The 14,910-nt window shown below is 35.3% G+C and overlaps 1 protein-coding gene and 1 pseudogene across 1 annotated transcript; one reads left to right on the top strand and one right to left on the bottom strand.

Annotated features, from left to right (window-relative positions):
- Nucleotides 1-4,254: 4,254 nt before the first annotated feature.
- LOC149192222 (F-box protein At1g67340 pseudogene) lies at nt 4,255-5,325 on the bottom strand (annotated as a pseudogene).
- A 6,036-nt stretch (nt 5,326-11,361) lies between these two features.
- LOC149192221 (monooxygenase 2-like) lies at nt 11,362-12,257 on the top strand. Its single transcript, XM_089406871.1, has 2 exons — nt 11,362-11,609; nt 11,869-12,257. Exons 1-2 carry the CDS (start codon nt 11,426-11,428, stop codon nt 12,255-12,257), a joined length of 573 nt encoding a protein of 190 aa, XP_089262997.1. The 5' UTR covers nt 11,362-11,425.
- Nucleotides 12,258-14,910: the final 2,653 nt, after the last annotated feature.

The following is a 14,910-nucleotide window of genomic DNA, read 5'->3' as shown; positions in this document are numbered from 1 at the left end:
TATTTATAAGTTAATAATATCCATGGTAAAATGAGGGTGAATATCCATGATTAAGAATCTTGATATATTGCATGTTTATTCTAAGTATCAAGTTTTAATTTAAGAAATGTTATAAAATTAAATTAAAACTAGTGTATCAAATCCCTTTTCACTTTGAAATAGGTTTACATCTCAAGATATTTCCGAAATTAAAATAGATTTAGGCTGGTTTAATATCTTATTTTAAATAGGCTATATTCTACATAAATACCATGGATCATTTTTATTTTATATTTATATAATTATTTTATTTTGTTAATTTTATTTTATTTCCACAAAATTTTATTATATTAATTTTTTATTTTTATGTAATTTAACTTAATCAAAATATTAAATATTACATTTCTAACCTATTTAGTTAAGCGAAACAAACACATTACTATACTAAAATTGATTATTTAGTCTTTTAATTATTTTGAAATTATAAGTTCACTATTTATTCTAAACTTAATGAAAGAGAGACAAACAACAGTTTTTCATTAAATCATAAGAGCACATTAGTTAAGGTTAAGGGTAGTAGTTTAACGCATTTGGAATAGCTTGTTTGGCATTCTTTGACCATTAAAACGGGGAAAAGCTAGGACGGCACAAAAACGAAACCGTAGAAGGTTTATCTTAGTCTTTGAATAATCAGATAGTTCTAGATTTAAGAGTGATTAGATTAATTTGAATTTAATAATGCAAAAGTCACTTTAGACATTTAACTTTTATAACATATTTAAATTTGGTTTTTCATGGGTTTTTGAAGTATAAAACGGATCTATACCATTAGCACAGTGGGAAAATGATTTTTAAATGTTCCTGTCTTCAAGCCTCATTAACATGACATTAGTTATGGTTTTTAATTGCTCCCGCCTCATTATGAGGACAGTTAATTAGATTAAATTATTAAATTAAAATTGGATTCTCACATTGTTTAAATAATAATAATATAGAAACTTCGTCTTTAGAATAACATATTTAACTAATTAAATAAAATATTAACTCGAATAACATTTAATTATTAACTCGAATAACAATTAATTATTTTTTTAATTGTGATAATATATAATATTGATTACAATTCTTTTTTTAATAATAATATAGAAATTCAACTTTTGAATATTTTGTTTGTAAATAAGATACCTTACTTCCAGTGCCATGTCTATTGTGTGAAACGACCTGAGTAGCAGATCGCCTACATCTTCATTATTAAACAGTTTTTTTATAGAGAAAGTATAGTCCATGTGTCAAAGCAAATCATTAATTTCTTATAATACTTTCTAGGGTTCCAAATTTGATCTTTATAAACAATAGTTATCATAATGCAAGTTAAAGAATTAAAAACAAATCTTTAGATGTGGTTTATATAACCGAAACAAAATATTGGCCTACATGTTATAATTGATTAAGGGATGGCTGAGACAGATTCTCCTATCTTCATGTTGAATGAAAAAGGCGACTCCCCACCTTGAGCGACAAGCTCAAACAAAAAATAATGATAACCACTAAATATTGGCCTACCTGTTTAAGTTGATTCACATATGGCTGAGATGTGTTCTCTTGTCTTCATGCTAAACGAAAAGGTGGGCCGCCCACCTTGAGCGAAAGGCTCAGATAGGAAATACCACTGAATTATTGACATTAACACTAGTACCACAAGGAGAGTAGAGCATGGCTATTACTCAGACGAATCTGGTTGCATAATTTTTTTGGCATTCATAAATTTAGACTCTGTATATATCCACCTTTTGATTAAGCCTAAAAAAGATAAAAAAACAACAACAACAACATTGACTTATTATTTATTATATCGATTCATAGAAAGATCAACGAAATTTCAAAGGCAATATAAATTTATCACATGCAATAAACTTAAATGTTATAAGATTAATTTCTCATGGAAAATTATGAGAGATTCATGTTAATGGTAATCTCAGCCAAAGGAAATATAAGATATTGATATAAATATATGACATTTAGTGTTACAAAAATATTAGTACCAGTTCCCAAACAAAGGATCTTGAATGTTTTGTGAGAACCATTGCTTCTATAGTTTCTTCTTATGAAATATTATGTAAATACCAAACACGATCAATAATATCGTAAAAAGGAGGCAACCATTTATGTTCAAGCTTCCTGGAAAAAAAAATAAAAATAAAAAATAAAAATAAAAAAAATAAAAAAATAAAAAATAAAAAATTTGATTACAGAAAAAAGCCAAGAAGCAAAGTCAAAAGCAGTCCTAGCCACAGTCTATTTAACTGTGTCAAGCCGAGAAAGTCTAGATTTCTCATTTATTCCATTCTCAATTTTGATGGTCAAAATTCGTATTATCGAAAATTCAAGCGAAAAATAAATATGAAATTTCAAGGATTTAGTGGACGCGATTAAGGTTAAGGTTCTGACTTGTACATAGAGGCTTGATCTTCTTGGGATTTTGACGTATAAAATGAATCCATACAGTTAGCGCAATGGGAAAAATGATTTTTAAATGTTCTCATCTTCAAGCCTTATTAGGAGGACATTAGTTAAGTTTAATGGCTTAATGCATTTTGAGTAGGTTGTTTGGTATTCCCTACACCATTAAAATGATGAAAAGTTAAGACAACACAGAAAACAAAACAGTAAAAGACCCATTTCATATAGGCCCATCTTTGGGTAAAAGGCCCATCTTTGGCCCACCTTGGTAAGAAAAAATCTTAGAATTCTCCTTTTTGTGTTGAAATCTCTAGCAATTCAAGGTAACCCTAATCCTCATGATAAAATAATAAAATATATAGAAGGATTAAAATTGTTGTGATCACATTAGTATTGAAGGATAAATTTAGTTGAAGGCTTTCCTCCTTTAAATATAATATATTCTACGTGAATTCTATGAGTCAATACCATGGTTTATCAAAACTCGGAGTCCAAAAACCATTGATAATTTGACCAAATCAAAATATTTACAGGACAAGACATTACAACATCTCTTCCATAGGTTGGAGAGCGCCTCTCTATGCAATAAAATATTTACAATTTTTTTTTGAAATGAGTTATGGTTTTTGGGTATGTGGTATTGATAAGCGATGGTATTGATCGGAGTAGTCTAACTAGGTGGAGGAATTGCCCGGTTTCTGTCGCCGCCTGGAAAAACGTCCGGCTTCGGCCGTCGGTAATTCCTTCGCCCTCTGCCACCCTCCCCGAGCTCCGCCACCCTCCACCACCGGCCCGCATTAAATTCCCGATTTAATCGAATCAGAGCTGGTCTGATAGAATTCGCGCCGCGGAGAGTTAATGCATGTTCCAATTCGAAATGGAGGAATTTGCAAACCGCGGGTTGCTCCCCTAACCAACTCGACTCGGCCCCTGCAGCTCACTCACTCCCGGGCTCAACTTGGCACCTGCATCTCACCAGAAAACTCACTCCCAGACAATTCCTCCGCTCTGTAGCTCACCACCTAGGCGATGTGACCTTCAGGTTCATTCATCTGTAAAGCCATCCATCCAACATGCTTTTATTTCTTGTAGGGACGGTGTTGTCGATAAATTTTCATCTTTTCATGAACTGCACAGTTTGTTCAACCTAAAAGTTGTTTTGTTCACTCGGATTATCTGTTCCATAGTCTTGCATATATAGGCATGGGGTCTCCTGTCTGATTGCTCTTTGGCTTCTTGAAGTGTATAAAATATTACTCGTCGCCTATGGAGTTCGTTCTTAAAGCAATTGTTACACCAGGGTGCAGGGTGTATTTGAGCCAGTCTGCTCCGATAATGGAGACAACAAAGAATTATACCTGAATGTGGTAAAATTTTGCAGTGACAGATTAACAATAGAAAGTAACCTAAATCTTCACGTGCTGCAGCTAATAAAATTTTTAGAATTATGAATGCATTTGCAGGTGGACGTCACATTTTTAACTTTCAAATTGTAGCTCTAATTTAAATCTTCCAGATAAGTTTGATCATTGATCCTATCAGGCACGCTGGAATAAAATATGGCAGGCAAGAGAGATCCTTTAATAAGAAGCCTTTTTTTATCAAAATATAAAGCTAATCGTGTTCAGTATGAAACGTATGGTTTCCTTTCAAAAACTAGTAGATTGGGTCTTACTAGTTACACAATTGAAAAGTTCCATTGAGTATGGGATGCCTAAAAAGTCCAAGGCGGTTTCCATGGTTATCACTTAAAAGACATCATATTTTTGGAGCCCTACATATAACTAGCACAATGCTATCTTAACAGGCTTGATTCCTTGAAGCCTTTACATGTAGCTGTGATAGAAAACAGAGGGCTCTTCAGCCCTAGATCAATTCTGAAGTTTGCATTCCAAAACATCATTACAATAAGGGCTCAACAAAGCTCTTGTAAAACTTGCTTTATATCCCATGTCAAACTAATACACTGAATTGCAGTTTTCAAACTATTTCAGAAGGTGCCCCAACAAACTGTTATTTTCTCTGAATTGATAGAAATGCTAATAGGCCTCACTGTCTTGAAACATACTCTAGATGCAAAGAGAGATTCTCTAAGCATCATCAATGTCATGGGAACCAATATGAACATTGTCATTATCCTCACCAATGTCGGGTACATTTTTGTTTATGCCAAGTTTTCCAATCCAAAGCTTGACAAGCACGGGAACAATAACTAACTGAACTGCATGCAGAACATCTTCTAAACTCGTGCCTTCTGGTTTCATGCCGACCACAAATTGGATAAGAACAAAGGCCAAACCCAGGTTCTTGGCAATGGATATGGATAGAAAACTAGTCCACCAAAAAAACGTTTGCCAAATGCGGCTTGGCAGGTGGCACATTACATCCAAAATCACTCAGTAACAGACCATCATCACCCTCACTGATCCGATTTTCAGAATGCTGGTTTCTATGAGAGCTCTTCAGAGTATCATCTGACTTAGTTATGTAAGACTGATACTGTAGATGGCAACTAGGACAATTTCCATTACATCTTGATGAACCTGGTCCAGAAAAACTAGAAGCAAATGGAGATGATTCCTTGGCAGCAGCCTCTGCCTCTCTGGCATTAGCTTCGACTAAAAATCGCCGTCCCTCTATAACGTTTTTCTTGATACCATATCCATCCTGTAAGCAATGGCCGAGTTCAAGGATTGCATCTATATGCCCTAGAGCTGCAGCTTTTGCACATAGAAAAACACCTGCCTTTAAGTTCTTGTCTCTTTTTGGATCTCCACTACCGTTGAATTGAATAACTGCCAATGAATACAAAGCCACTGGATGTGAAGCAATTACTGCCTTAGCCATCAAGGCCACACCTGAAACCCTATTCTTCAAACAATAAAATTGGATTTGCATGGAAACCAATTATGTGAACCCATTAGAAATTGTATTTGACAAAATTTCATGTTCTACTCTTAGTAGCAAACATATTTACAAGTTCTTTTTGAAGTTGTTTTGAGAAACATGCCTAAGTCTTGCACTGCATAGTGTAAGCTTCCTTTGTCTTAGGTACGAGATCTGAGGGGTATTTATTTTGACAAAGTTTTCAAGGACTTGCACCTGGCCTCATTCCTTTTGACATGTCATTAGAATGGGGCAGACCACAAAAAGAATGGAGCTTGGTGGATGGCTCAATATTGTCAACCACACCAGTGAACCAAGGCCCTGCTAGAGTTTCTTTGACTTAGATGCCAAATTCTAGAGTTTCTTTGACTTAGATGCCAAAATCTAGTCTGCCAAAGTCACCTAGGAACTGCACCAGGCCTCATCTTATAAGAAGTCAATGCATACAATCCACTTCGAGGGTAGAAACTCATTTTACAATAAATATAATACAAGACAAGATATGATGGCCCTGAGACTAGGTACCCTTGGTATATATATTGGAGACAAAGGGTAGAGTAATAACACTCCACCAATCTAGGGTAGACTCTGAAGCTATCTTTGGGTGATAAATGGTAAATGTTTATGAAAGACATGAGGATCTTTGTATATGTCAGAATTACTGAGGTGCAAGAATTTTTCTTTTATGTAATAGTTGAACATAGCTCATTTATGTTGTGACCTATACTGTTTACAATTCTACATTATGCAACCTGTACAATCATCTACTATACTGTTCAGAAATGGAATTTCTATTACATTAAAGGATGAGATCTCTTACCTACTTCTCGGGCATGATCTGGGAAGTCAAGTTCATGTTACAAATTGCAGCACCAATTTATATGAAATTGTGAGGCTTTTGCATGTTATGTTTGGTAATATATTGCCCCCAAACAAAATCTGGCAAGAGCTCTCATTAAATTGCTATCACTATATGCATAAACTTGCTTCAAGGACAATCAGAGAAGAAAATCTGACAAGAGCTTTCATTAAATTGCTAATACCATATACATAAACTTGCTTCAAAGACAATTAGAGAAGGAATTCCTAGAATTCTGTAGAAATAATATTTACAACATTGAGCCAGATAATAGATCTAGGCATCTGCAAACTGTCCATTAACCTCCATCCAGGAATCCAGATTCCCTAAATGATTTCAAACAAAATGAAGATCAATTTGACTAAAACATTCTAAAAAAAGATTGCTTTGCATGTATTACTTAATACATCACTATTATTTTGCTCTGTGTACAACATATAGGGCTCAAGCCTAAGAAGCCCAGTTGAGGACCCTTACTGGTTTCTTCATAAAATTGAAAAAAAAAATTATCCAACATATTGAAACTTTCCTAATAAACAAAAAAAAATATATTAGCCTAAGGTAGCCTTAAGGATCTCAATCAACAAAAGGTCATATGAAGCAAATAATATTCAAGGAGCCCAAAAACAAAGGAGCTTTTTCTCTGAATCCTCAGCAGCAAGAATTCTTTGTCTTGGGTGGTTCCACTCCATCCCCATCTCCATATACATCCATAATATTAACTCTATTGAGAGACAATTGAGACTTGTAGGAATCCGAATTCAGCATTTTCTTGCTCACATTAGTGTAAATCTCCTTGACCACAATTTGGAATGCAGGCAATACATTTGTATTATCCAAAGTCGAGGTCTCAATGAAGAACAACCCCTCTGATTCAACAAGCTTCTTCCCATCTTCCACAGGAACTTCCCTTATATGAGCTAAATCAGACTTATTCCCCACAAGCATTTTCACGACATTGCCATCAACATGCACTGCAACATCAAAATTTCACATGAGTTTGAAAATAGCTTGCAACATCACATAGATGACAACCAAAAGCCAAAGCCAATTTCAAAGATGCTCTATAAGGCATTACAACAATAATTGCTTGCAATGCAAAAGTCAAAGCCAGAGCCAATTTCAAAGATGCTCTACAAGGCATTACACAGAAACTACTTGCAATGTTAGTATCAGAACTAAGGAAGATGCTATCACATCAAACCCAAAGATGATCCACAAGGCATGACACCTAGACATCAATGATCCACAAGGCACAACACAAAATTTCCCATAATATTGGTAGGAGAGTGGTGGAGTGCTATTACTTCAACCCAAAGATAGCTTTAGAGTCTACCCTATCCCCCAATTGTAATAGAAACGTTGTTCCAAATGTTGTTAATGAAGTTCAACCCTTAACAAGTGTAGTGTGAAGGAACCATACATGTAGAGTGGCTGAATAAATTTCTTGTGATGTTATATGACAAATGGCATTTCTGTCACACATAAGGCATATACATGAATCATGCTTATACATGAAAGTTTTGCAGTGTAAATGAACACAAATTATCTGCTTTTTTGAATTATATATGATTGAAAAACGTGTTGAGTATTAGGAAATAGATAATTGTCTACTTGTTTAACATGAATTTATTCTTATCTTATTTTTCAGGTTTTTGAAGTGTAAAAAATGGTGCAAAAGTGGCATTTATGCATTGAAGTGTCCTGCTTTCCAAATCCAGGTCGAGCAGTTATTAAATTCGTGCTTTACAATATGGCAACAAATCATTTATTTCATGGAAAGAGAGAAGTGACAGTGGAAGTGACAAAATTGTAAATAGTTTGTTGAGATTGCCATCATTAATGCCTTCTCTGTATAATATTCTCACATCTAGTACTCCTAAAGCAAAAAAGAAAGCTCGTTCTCTTCTTAGAATCCTTCACAGTTGGGACTCTTCAAGAACTGCTCAAACAATTCTCTTGTCCGAGACTGGAAATTTAGTGACTTCAACACACTAGTGAAGCAGCTACCAGTTTTCCACCAATTCATGCAGGGGCCTGGCTTTTACTTGTACAGATATTCTTTGGCAAACAAACATAAAAATAAATGTAAATATCTCTGTTATTCGACAGGATTTTGTTTTGTACAGTATTTAATCAGTCATAAAGGAGATGGACGACATAGAAATTCGGGGTGTCCAACTCACCTCTGTAATTTACCCTTCTAGGAGATGCCTAATCACTCCCACATGGTCATTGTAGCTTGATGTACCTTTGGGTCCCATTGACTTGATTTGATCGTTTGTGTAATTGATATAAAATTTCTATCTTATCAAACATATATATCTAAGTTGGACTAGCTTAATTGATATGTGCTCACTTTTGCTAAACAGTACATATTTTATGTCTGGAATCTGGATTAGATATTCTCACACACAACCATCATACCATTATCAACAAGGTCATGACTTTTGTTGTTTAGGTTTTACTCCTTATTAGTAAATCTATGTTTAGGTTTTACCCTCCACTTTTGTTAGTGAATAGATTGAGGAATGTGATTGCACAATCTTGCTAGAATATTTCCTTGAACATGTATGTTAACCCAACTAAAAGGTTACAATTCATAGGAGTTAAAATATTTCATGCATAGTATGGAAATTTAATTAATATAAATGTTTTTGCATTTATGTAATTTTGGCCTAATTAAATTTTCTCATACAATATTTTGGAATGGGAAATTTCCCACCAATGTTTCTAAATCTTTTTTGTTCAATCAATGGTTATGAAGGAGGATTTTGTTTCTAATCTTTTTTGGCTGAACAATGTGAACATATGTAATATGTAATGTTCTGCTAACCTTAAAAAAACAAATGTAACAATTGGAATAGTAAGGTAGCTATTCTAGCCGCTGATATGTGGAAATATTGATGGTTCTCATTTTACATAGGAGCAGATGGAATAGAACTGATTGCTGTAAATTCTCTCTGGTTTATATGAAATAAATTGAGTTGCGCAATTTACATTAAACATTACCAATGGTATGATGCTATGAGTGGATGATATCTAAACTAATACTAAACCAAAAATAACTTGAGTTGCACAATTTACATTAAACATTACCAATGGTGTGATGCATTGGATGGTTGTTTTGTTTGGTAAATATCATTCATTTTTCGGATAAATTTCTTGGCAAAGTCACAAAGCAATTGAGATTGAAAATCTTGAGATTGAATGCTTGTTGCTTTTTTTAAATAACATTTTTTTAAGATAAACATCTTGGCAAAGACTATCCAACATGTAAAATTTGCAGCAATCGAGGTTGAAATTGCATGCCTCCCCTCCCCTCGGATGGGTGCAAATTCGGCATGGCAAATAATCTTTGATAAAGTCAGTATATTTTCCATAAAATAGTGTCAGAAAAAAGTACTCCAAAAATAATCCCTATGTTCACATGGTGAGTATTATCTACCCTATTATCTACCCAAAACAGTGTGGGAAAATGTATTATCTACCCAAAACAGTGTGAGCAGATGCAATGCCAATGAGGTTGTTCTATTCAATGCCTCAGAATTTGGACAAATTGTGCTTTGAAAGATGTGAAAAACCTCTGTGTGCAAAGGCAGTAAGTGAAATTGCATTTATGCCTTAGACAAGCCCAATGCTAATCTTAAAACCCCTTATTAAACACTAGACAAGCTCCATGCTAAACCTAAAACTCCTTATTAAGCCCTAGATATTGAATTATTACATTTTTATTGTTACATTGTTATGTAGGTCGTAACCTTTCCTTGTACCCTTTCATTATAACTCTACCATTTGTCTCCAATATATATACCAAGGGTACCTAGTCTCAGGGCCATCATATCTTGTCTTGTATTGTATTTATTGTAAAAGGAGTTTCTACCCTCAAAGTGGATTGTATGCATTGACTTCTTATAAGATGAGGCCTAGTGCAGTTCCTAAGTGACTTTGGCGGACTAGATTTTGGCATCTAAGTCAAAGAAACTCTAGATTTTGGCATCTAAGTCAAAGAAACTCTAGCAGGGCCTTGGTTCACTGGTGTGGTTGACAATATTGAGCCATCCACCAAGATCCATTCTTTCTGTGGTCTGCCCCATTCTAATGACATGTCAAAAGGAATGAGGCCAGATGCCTTCCTTTTCAATTTTAATGTCTTCCTTTTCAATTAGTAATGCATAAAGAAAACCAGGACAACAAACAAAGTAGAAAGATTTAAGACTTCTGGTATTAGGTATGAACTGTTTGAGAGCATGTGAAAGTTATGAATTCTAAAGAAACTTTTAATTGAGTCCAAAAGATGGGAATTAAGTTGAGGGAGGAGTATTTTCCAATCAACACTTGGGGCATTTGATTTCTTGATTGAACTAGGGGGGGTAATGGTGTCCTCATGATACAGTCACCTTTCCAATAGCCACAATGGGATTTGAAATTGTTAGAATTTGAAAGAAACAATTGTGATTCATCAGTTTCTTGCCTGTACTAGGGATTCATTGGCCTTGGATGTTACGAAAGCTTCCCCAGGATAACCCAGCTCGGCCCTCTTATCCCAGGCCATTACGCTGAAGACATTCTCTGGCTCTACATTGGTACCTTAACAATGGTGCTAGTTTCTCTTTTGATTTCAGTAAGATTAAAGTCTCTCTTCTTGCACAGGGTTAGTCTCTTCTTCTTTGTCTAGGTTGACCTCATAGGTCTACCCCTTGGTACTTCTTATTTTAATTCTATTTTTGCTATTACTTTATTTGAATATTTAGGAGATGCCTTTGGCACTATCACATTTCCACTGTGGCTGTCTACTTTAGAGTCCTATTAACCTATTATGGTAATTAGGACATCAATGTAAATTAATTTCTTTCTTCCTTTCTCATGTCTTTACCTATTTCTTAGGTGATTAGAGCACTGAAAAGTCTGTTAATTGCAAGTTTCTAAATATTTCTTAAATTCCAATAAAAAACATAATCTTCTTATAAACGTAGGGCATTCAGAGTACTTGATAGATATCATAATTAAAGGCTTTTGATTCAACCTTGCAGAATTCGGTACAGTTCTAAATTGAGAGCTTTTGCATCTTCTCACAAAAATATGATATTTGGGTTATAACATACATTTTATAAGTCAGATATTGTTTGCAGATTCACATTGTTGAATGCTTTGCCTTTTAGTCCCTTAGAGCAAATCTGGGTGTGATTTGTATAGGCTCTTATAGGTTGTGATGGTGTCCACTCAGTGGTGGCCAAATGGATGGGCTTCTCAGAACCTCGTTATGTTGGACATTGTGCTTATCGTGGATTGGGAGTTTATGCCAGTGGACAACCTTACGAGCAAAAAGTGCATTACATCTATGGAAAGGGAATCCGTGCTGGCTATGTGCCTCTTTCTTCTACTAAAGTCTATTGGTTTATTGTCTTCAACAGCCATTCTCCAGGTCAGTTTCCCAAATTCATCAAAAGCTCTGCATCTAGTACCCTTGTCTTGAAAATCGAAGGACATTGATAGATAACATTCTAGCATTGCTTCTTTATCTCAGTGCAATCGACTTTACAAATTAATGGGTTCGTGTTACATGGTCAACGCAAGATTGACATTTGGTCATGAGCCTTCAGTAAAATCAATAAAAATTAAAATGTTCCAATATTTTTTGTTTGCTTATTTTTAGGTTTTAATTCCTGATTTTGATTGGGCAGGTCCAAAGATAACAGACCCAAATCTTTTGAAGAGGGAAGCTCTTCAACTTGTTCAGAACTGGCCTAAGGAACTTGTTGAGACTATTGAGAATACACCGGCTGAAAACTTTGTGAGGACCCCTTTAGTGGACAGATGGTTGTGGCCTGTTGTGGGTCCAAAGTCAACATTAGGAGGTGTTGCACTAGCAGGAGATGCATGGCATCCCATGACGCCAAATCTTGGACAAGGAGCATGTTGTGCACTAGAGGATTCAATTATACTTGCTAGGAAGCTAGCAAAGGCACTTGATGTGGGCAAACAAAGCCAAACTGAAAATGGCCAAAGAGTTAGAGTTCCAAGTGATTATTTTGGAGGTTCTAACATACCGAGTCAGATAGAGGATCAGTGAGGGTGATGATGGTCTGTTACTGAGTGGTTTTGGATGTAATGTGCCACCTGCCAAACTGCATTTGGCAAACGCTTTTTTGGTGGACTGGTTTTCTATCCAGATCCATTGCCAAGAACCTGGGTTTGGCCTTTGTTCTTATCCAATTTGTGGTCGGCTTGAAACCAAAAGGCATGAGTTTAGAAGATGTTCTGCATGCAGTTCAGTTAGTTATTGTTCTCGTGCTTGTCAAGCTTTGAATTGAAAAACTTGGCACAGACAAAAATGTACCCGGCATTGGTGAGGATAATGACAATGGTCATATTGGTTCCCATGACATTGATGATGCTTAGATAATCTCTCTTTGCATCTAGAGTATGTTTCAAGATAGTGAGGCCTATTAGCATTTCTATCAATTCAGAGAAAATAGCAGTTTGTTGGGGCACCTTCTGAAATAGTTTGAAAACTGCAATTCAGTGTATTAGTTTGAAATGGGATATAAAGAAGGTTTTACAAGAGCTTTGTTGAGCCTTTATTGTAATGACGTTTCGGAATGCAAACTTCAGAATTGATCTAGGGCTGAAGAGCCCTTTTTTTTTTTCTGTCACAGCTACATGTAAAGGATTCAAGGAATTAAGCCTGTCAAGATAGCATTGTGCTGGTTATATGTAGGGCTCCAAATATATGATGTCTTTTAAGTGATAACCATGGAAATCGCCTTGAACTTTTTAGGCATCCCATACTCAATGGAACTTTTCAATTGTGTAACCAGTAAGATCCAATCTACTAGTTTTTGAAAGGAAACCATACGTTTCATACTGAACACGATTAGCTTTATATTTTGATAAAAAAAGGCTTCTTATTAAAGGATCTCTCTTGCCTGCCATATTTTATTCCAGCGTGCTTGATAGGATCAATGATTAAACTTATCTAGAAGATTTAAATTAAAGCTATGATTTGAAAGTTAAAAATGTGACATCCACCTGCAAATGCATTCATAATTCTAAAAATTTTATTAGCTGCAACACGTGAAGATTTAGGTTACTTTCTATTGTTAATCTGTCACTGCAAAATTTTACCACATTCAGGTATAATTCTTTGTTATCTCCATTATCGGAGCAGATTGGCTCAAATACACCCCGCACCTTGGTGTAACAATTGCTTTAAGAATGAACTCCATAGGCGACGAGTAATATTTTATACACTTCAAGAATCCAAAGAGAAATCAGACAAGAGACCCCATGCCTACATATGCAAGACTGCGGAACAGACAATCCGAGTGAACAAAACAACTTTCAGGTTGAACAAACTGTGCAGTTCATGAAAAGATGAAAAGTTATCGACAACATCGTTCCTATAAGAAATAAAATCATGTTGGGTGGATGGCTTTACAGATGAATGAACCTGAAGGTCACATCGCCTGGGTGGTGAGATGCAGAGCGGAGGAATTGCCCGAGAGTGAGTTTTCTGGGGAGCGCAGGTGTTGAGTCGAGCCCGAGAGTGAGTGAGCTGCAGGGGCTGAGCCGAGTTGGTTAGGGGAGCAACCCGTGGTTTGCAAATTCCTCCATTTCGAATTGGAACGCGCATTAACTCTCCGCGGTGCGAATTCTGTCAGACCAGCTCCGATCCGATCAAATCAGGAATTTAATGCGGGACGGTGGTGGAGGGTGGTGGAGCTCGGGGAGGGTGACGGAGCTTGGGGAGGGTGGTGGAGCTCGGGGAGGGTGGCGGAGGGCGAAGGAATTGCTGACGGCCAATGCCGGACGTTTTTCCAGGCGATGACGGAAACTGGGAAATTCCTCCGCCTAGTTAGACTACTCCGTATTGACCCATGATATTGTAGGAAATGCTATTTAGAAGTTAATAATATCCATGGTGGGGGTGAATATTCATGATTAAGAATCTTGTTATATTGTAAATATTAAATTTTTATGTGCTTATTAATTAAAAAAATATGGTTACGAAATCATTATTTTAATTTATATGGTAAAATGGATGTTAATTTATAGCTACTATTTATATGCTATATTTTAATATGATATATATATATATATATATATATATATATATATATATATATATATATATATATATGATTTTCTTTTATCTAAAAAATTGTTCATAATTTTATTAATAAAACAAAATTACAATTTAAAAAAATTGTATTTAAAAAATATTTACATCGAACTTTTCACATCTAACGCCTATACATCTACCCTATACTATACTTGTAGAGCACCTCTCAACGTAAAAATATATAACATAATGAGATAAAGGAGGTAATGCACTTTGTATACCATTGTTATTCGATAAAAATGAGCCCTCTAGACGCAAAAATATATAACACAATGGGATAAGGGAGGTAATGCACTTTGTATATCATTGTTGTTCGATAAAAATGAGCTGAAGTCCAAGTGCAAGTATTACACAAAAATATATGACACAATGGGATAACGGAGGTAATGCACTTTGTATATCATTGTTGTTCGATGAAAAAGAGCACAAAGTCCAAGTGCGAGTATTACACAAGGTACTTCTTTTGTAAGCATTATACATGAAACCATAGTGGGGACTTGACTTGAATATGACATGGATTTTGCGTATAACTTCCACCATAGAGTCTCAAGTGTTAAATCCTTATAAAAGTCATTGGGCTTAGGCCTATTTAGTTATTTAT

Source organism: Pinus tabuliformis, chromosome 2_2, assembly GCF_031772625.1.
Source record: "Pinus tabuliformis cultivar Carrire ecotype Pingquan chromosome 2_2, CPIR1, whole genome shotgun sequence".
NCBI classification, from domain to species: Eukaryota; Viridiplantae; Streptophyta; class Pinopsida; order Pinales; family Pinaceae; genus Pinus; species Pinus tabuliformis.
This window is presented reverse-complemented; position numbering and strand designations above follow the sequence as displayed.

Bases quoted from the DNA above. Each gene is read 5' to 3' on its own strand.
- LOC149192221 (XM_089406871.1), top strand. From the start codon at position 11,426: ATGGGCTTCTCAGAACCTCGTTATGTTGGACATTGTGCTTATCGTGGA. The intron at 11,610-11,868 runs GTCAGTTTCCCA...TTGATTGGGCAG, and splicing joins CTTCAACAGCCATTCTCCAG to GTCCAAAGATAACAGACCCA.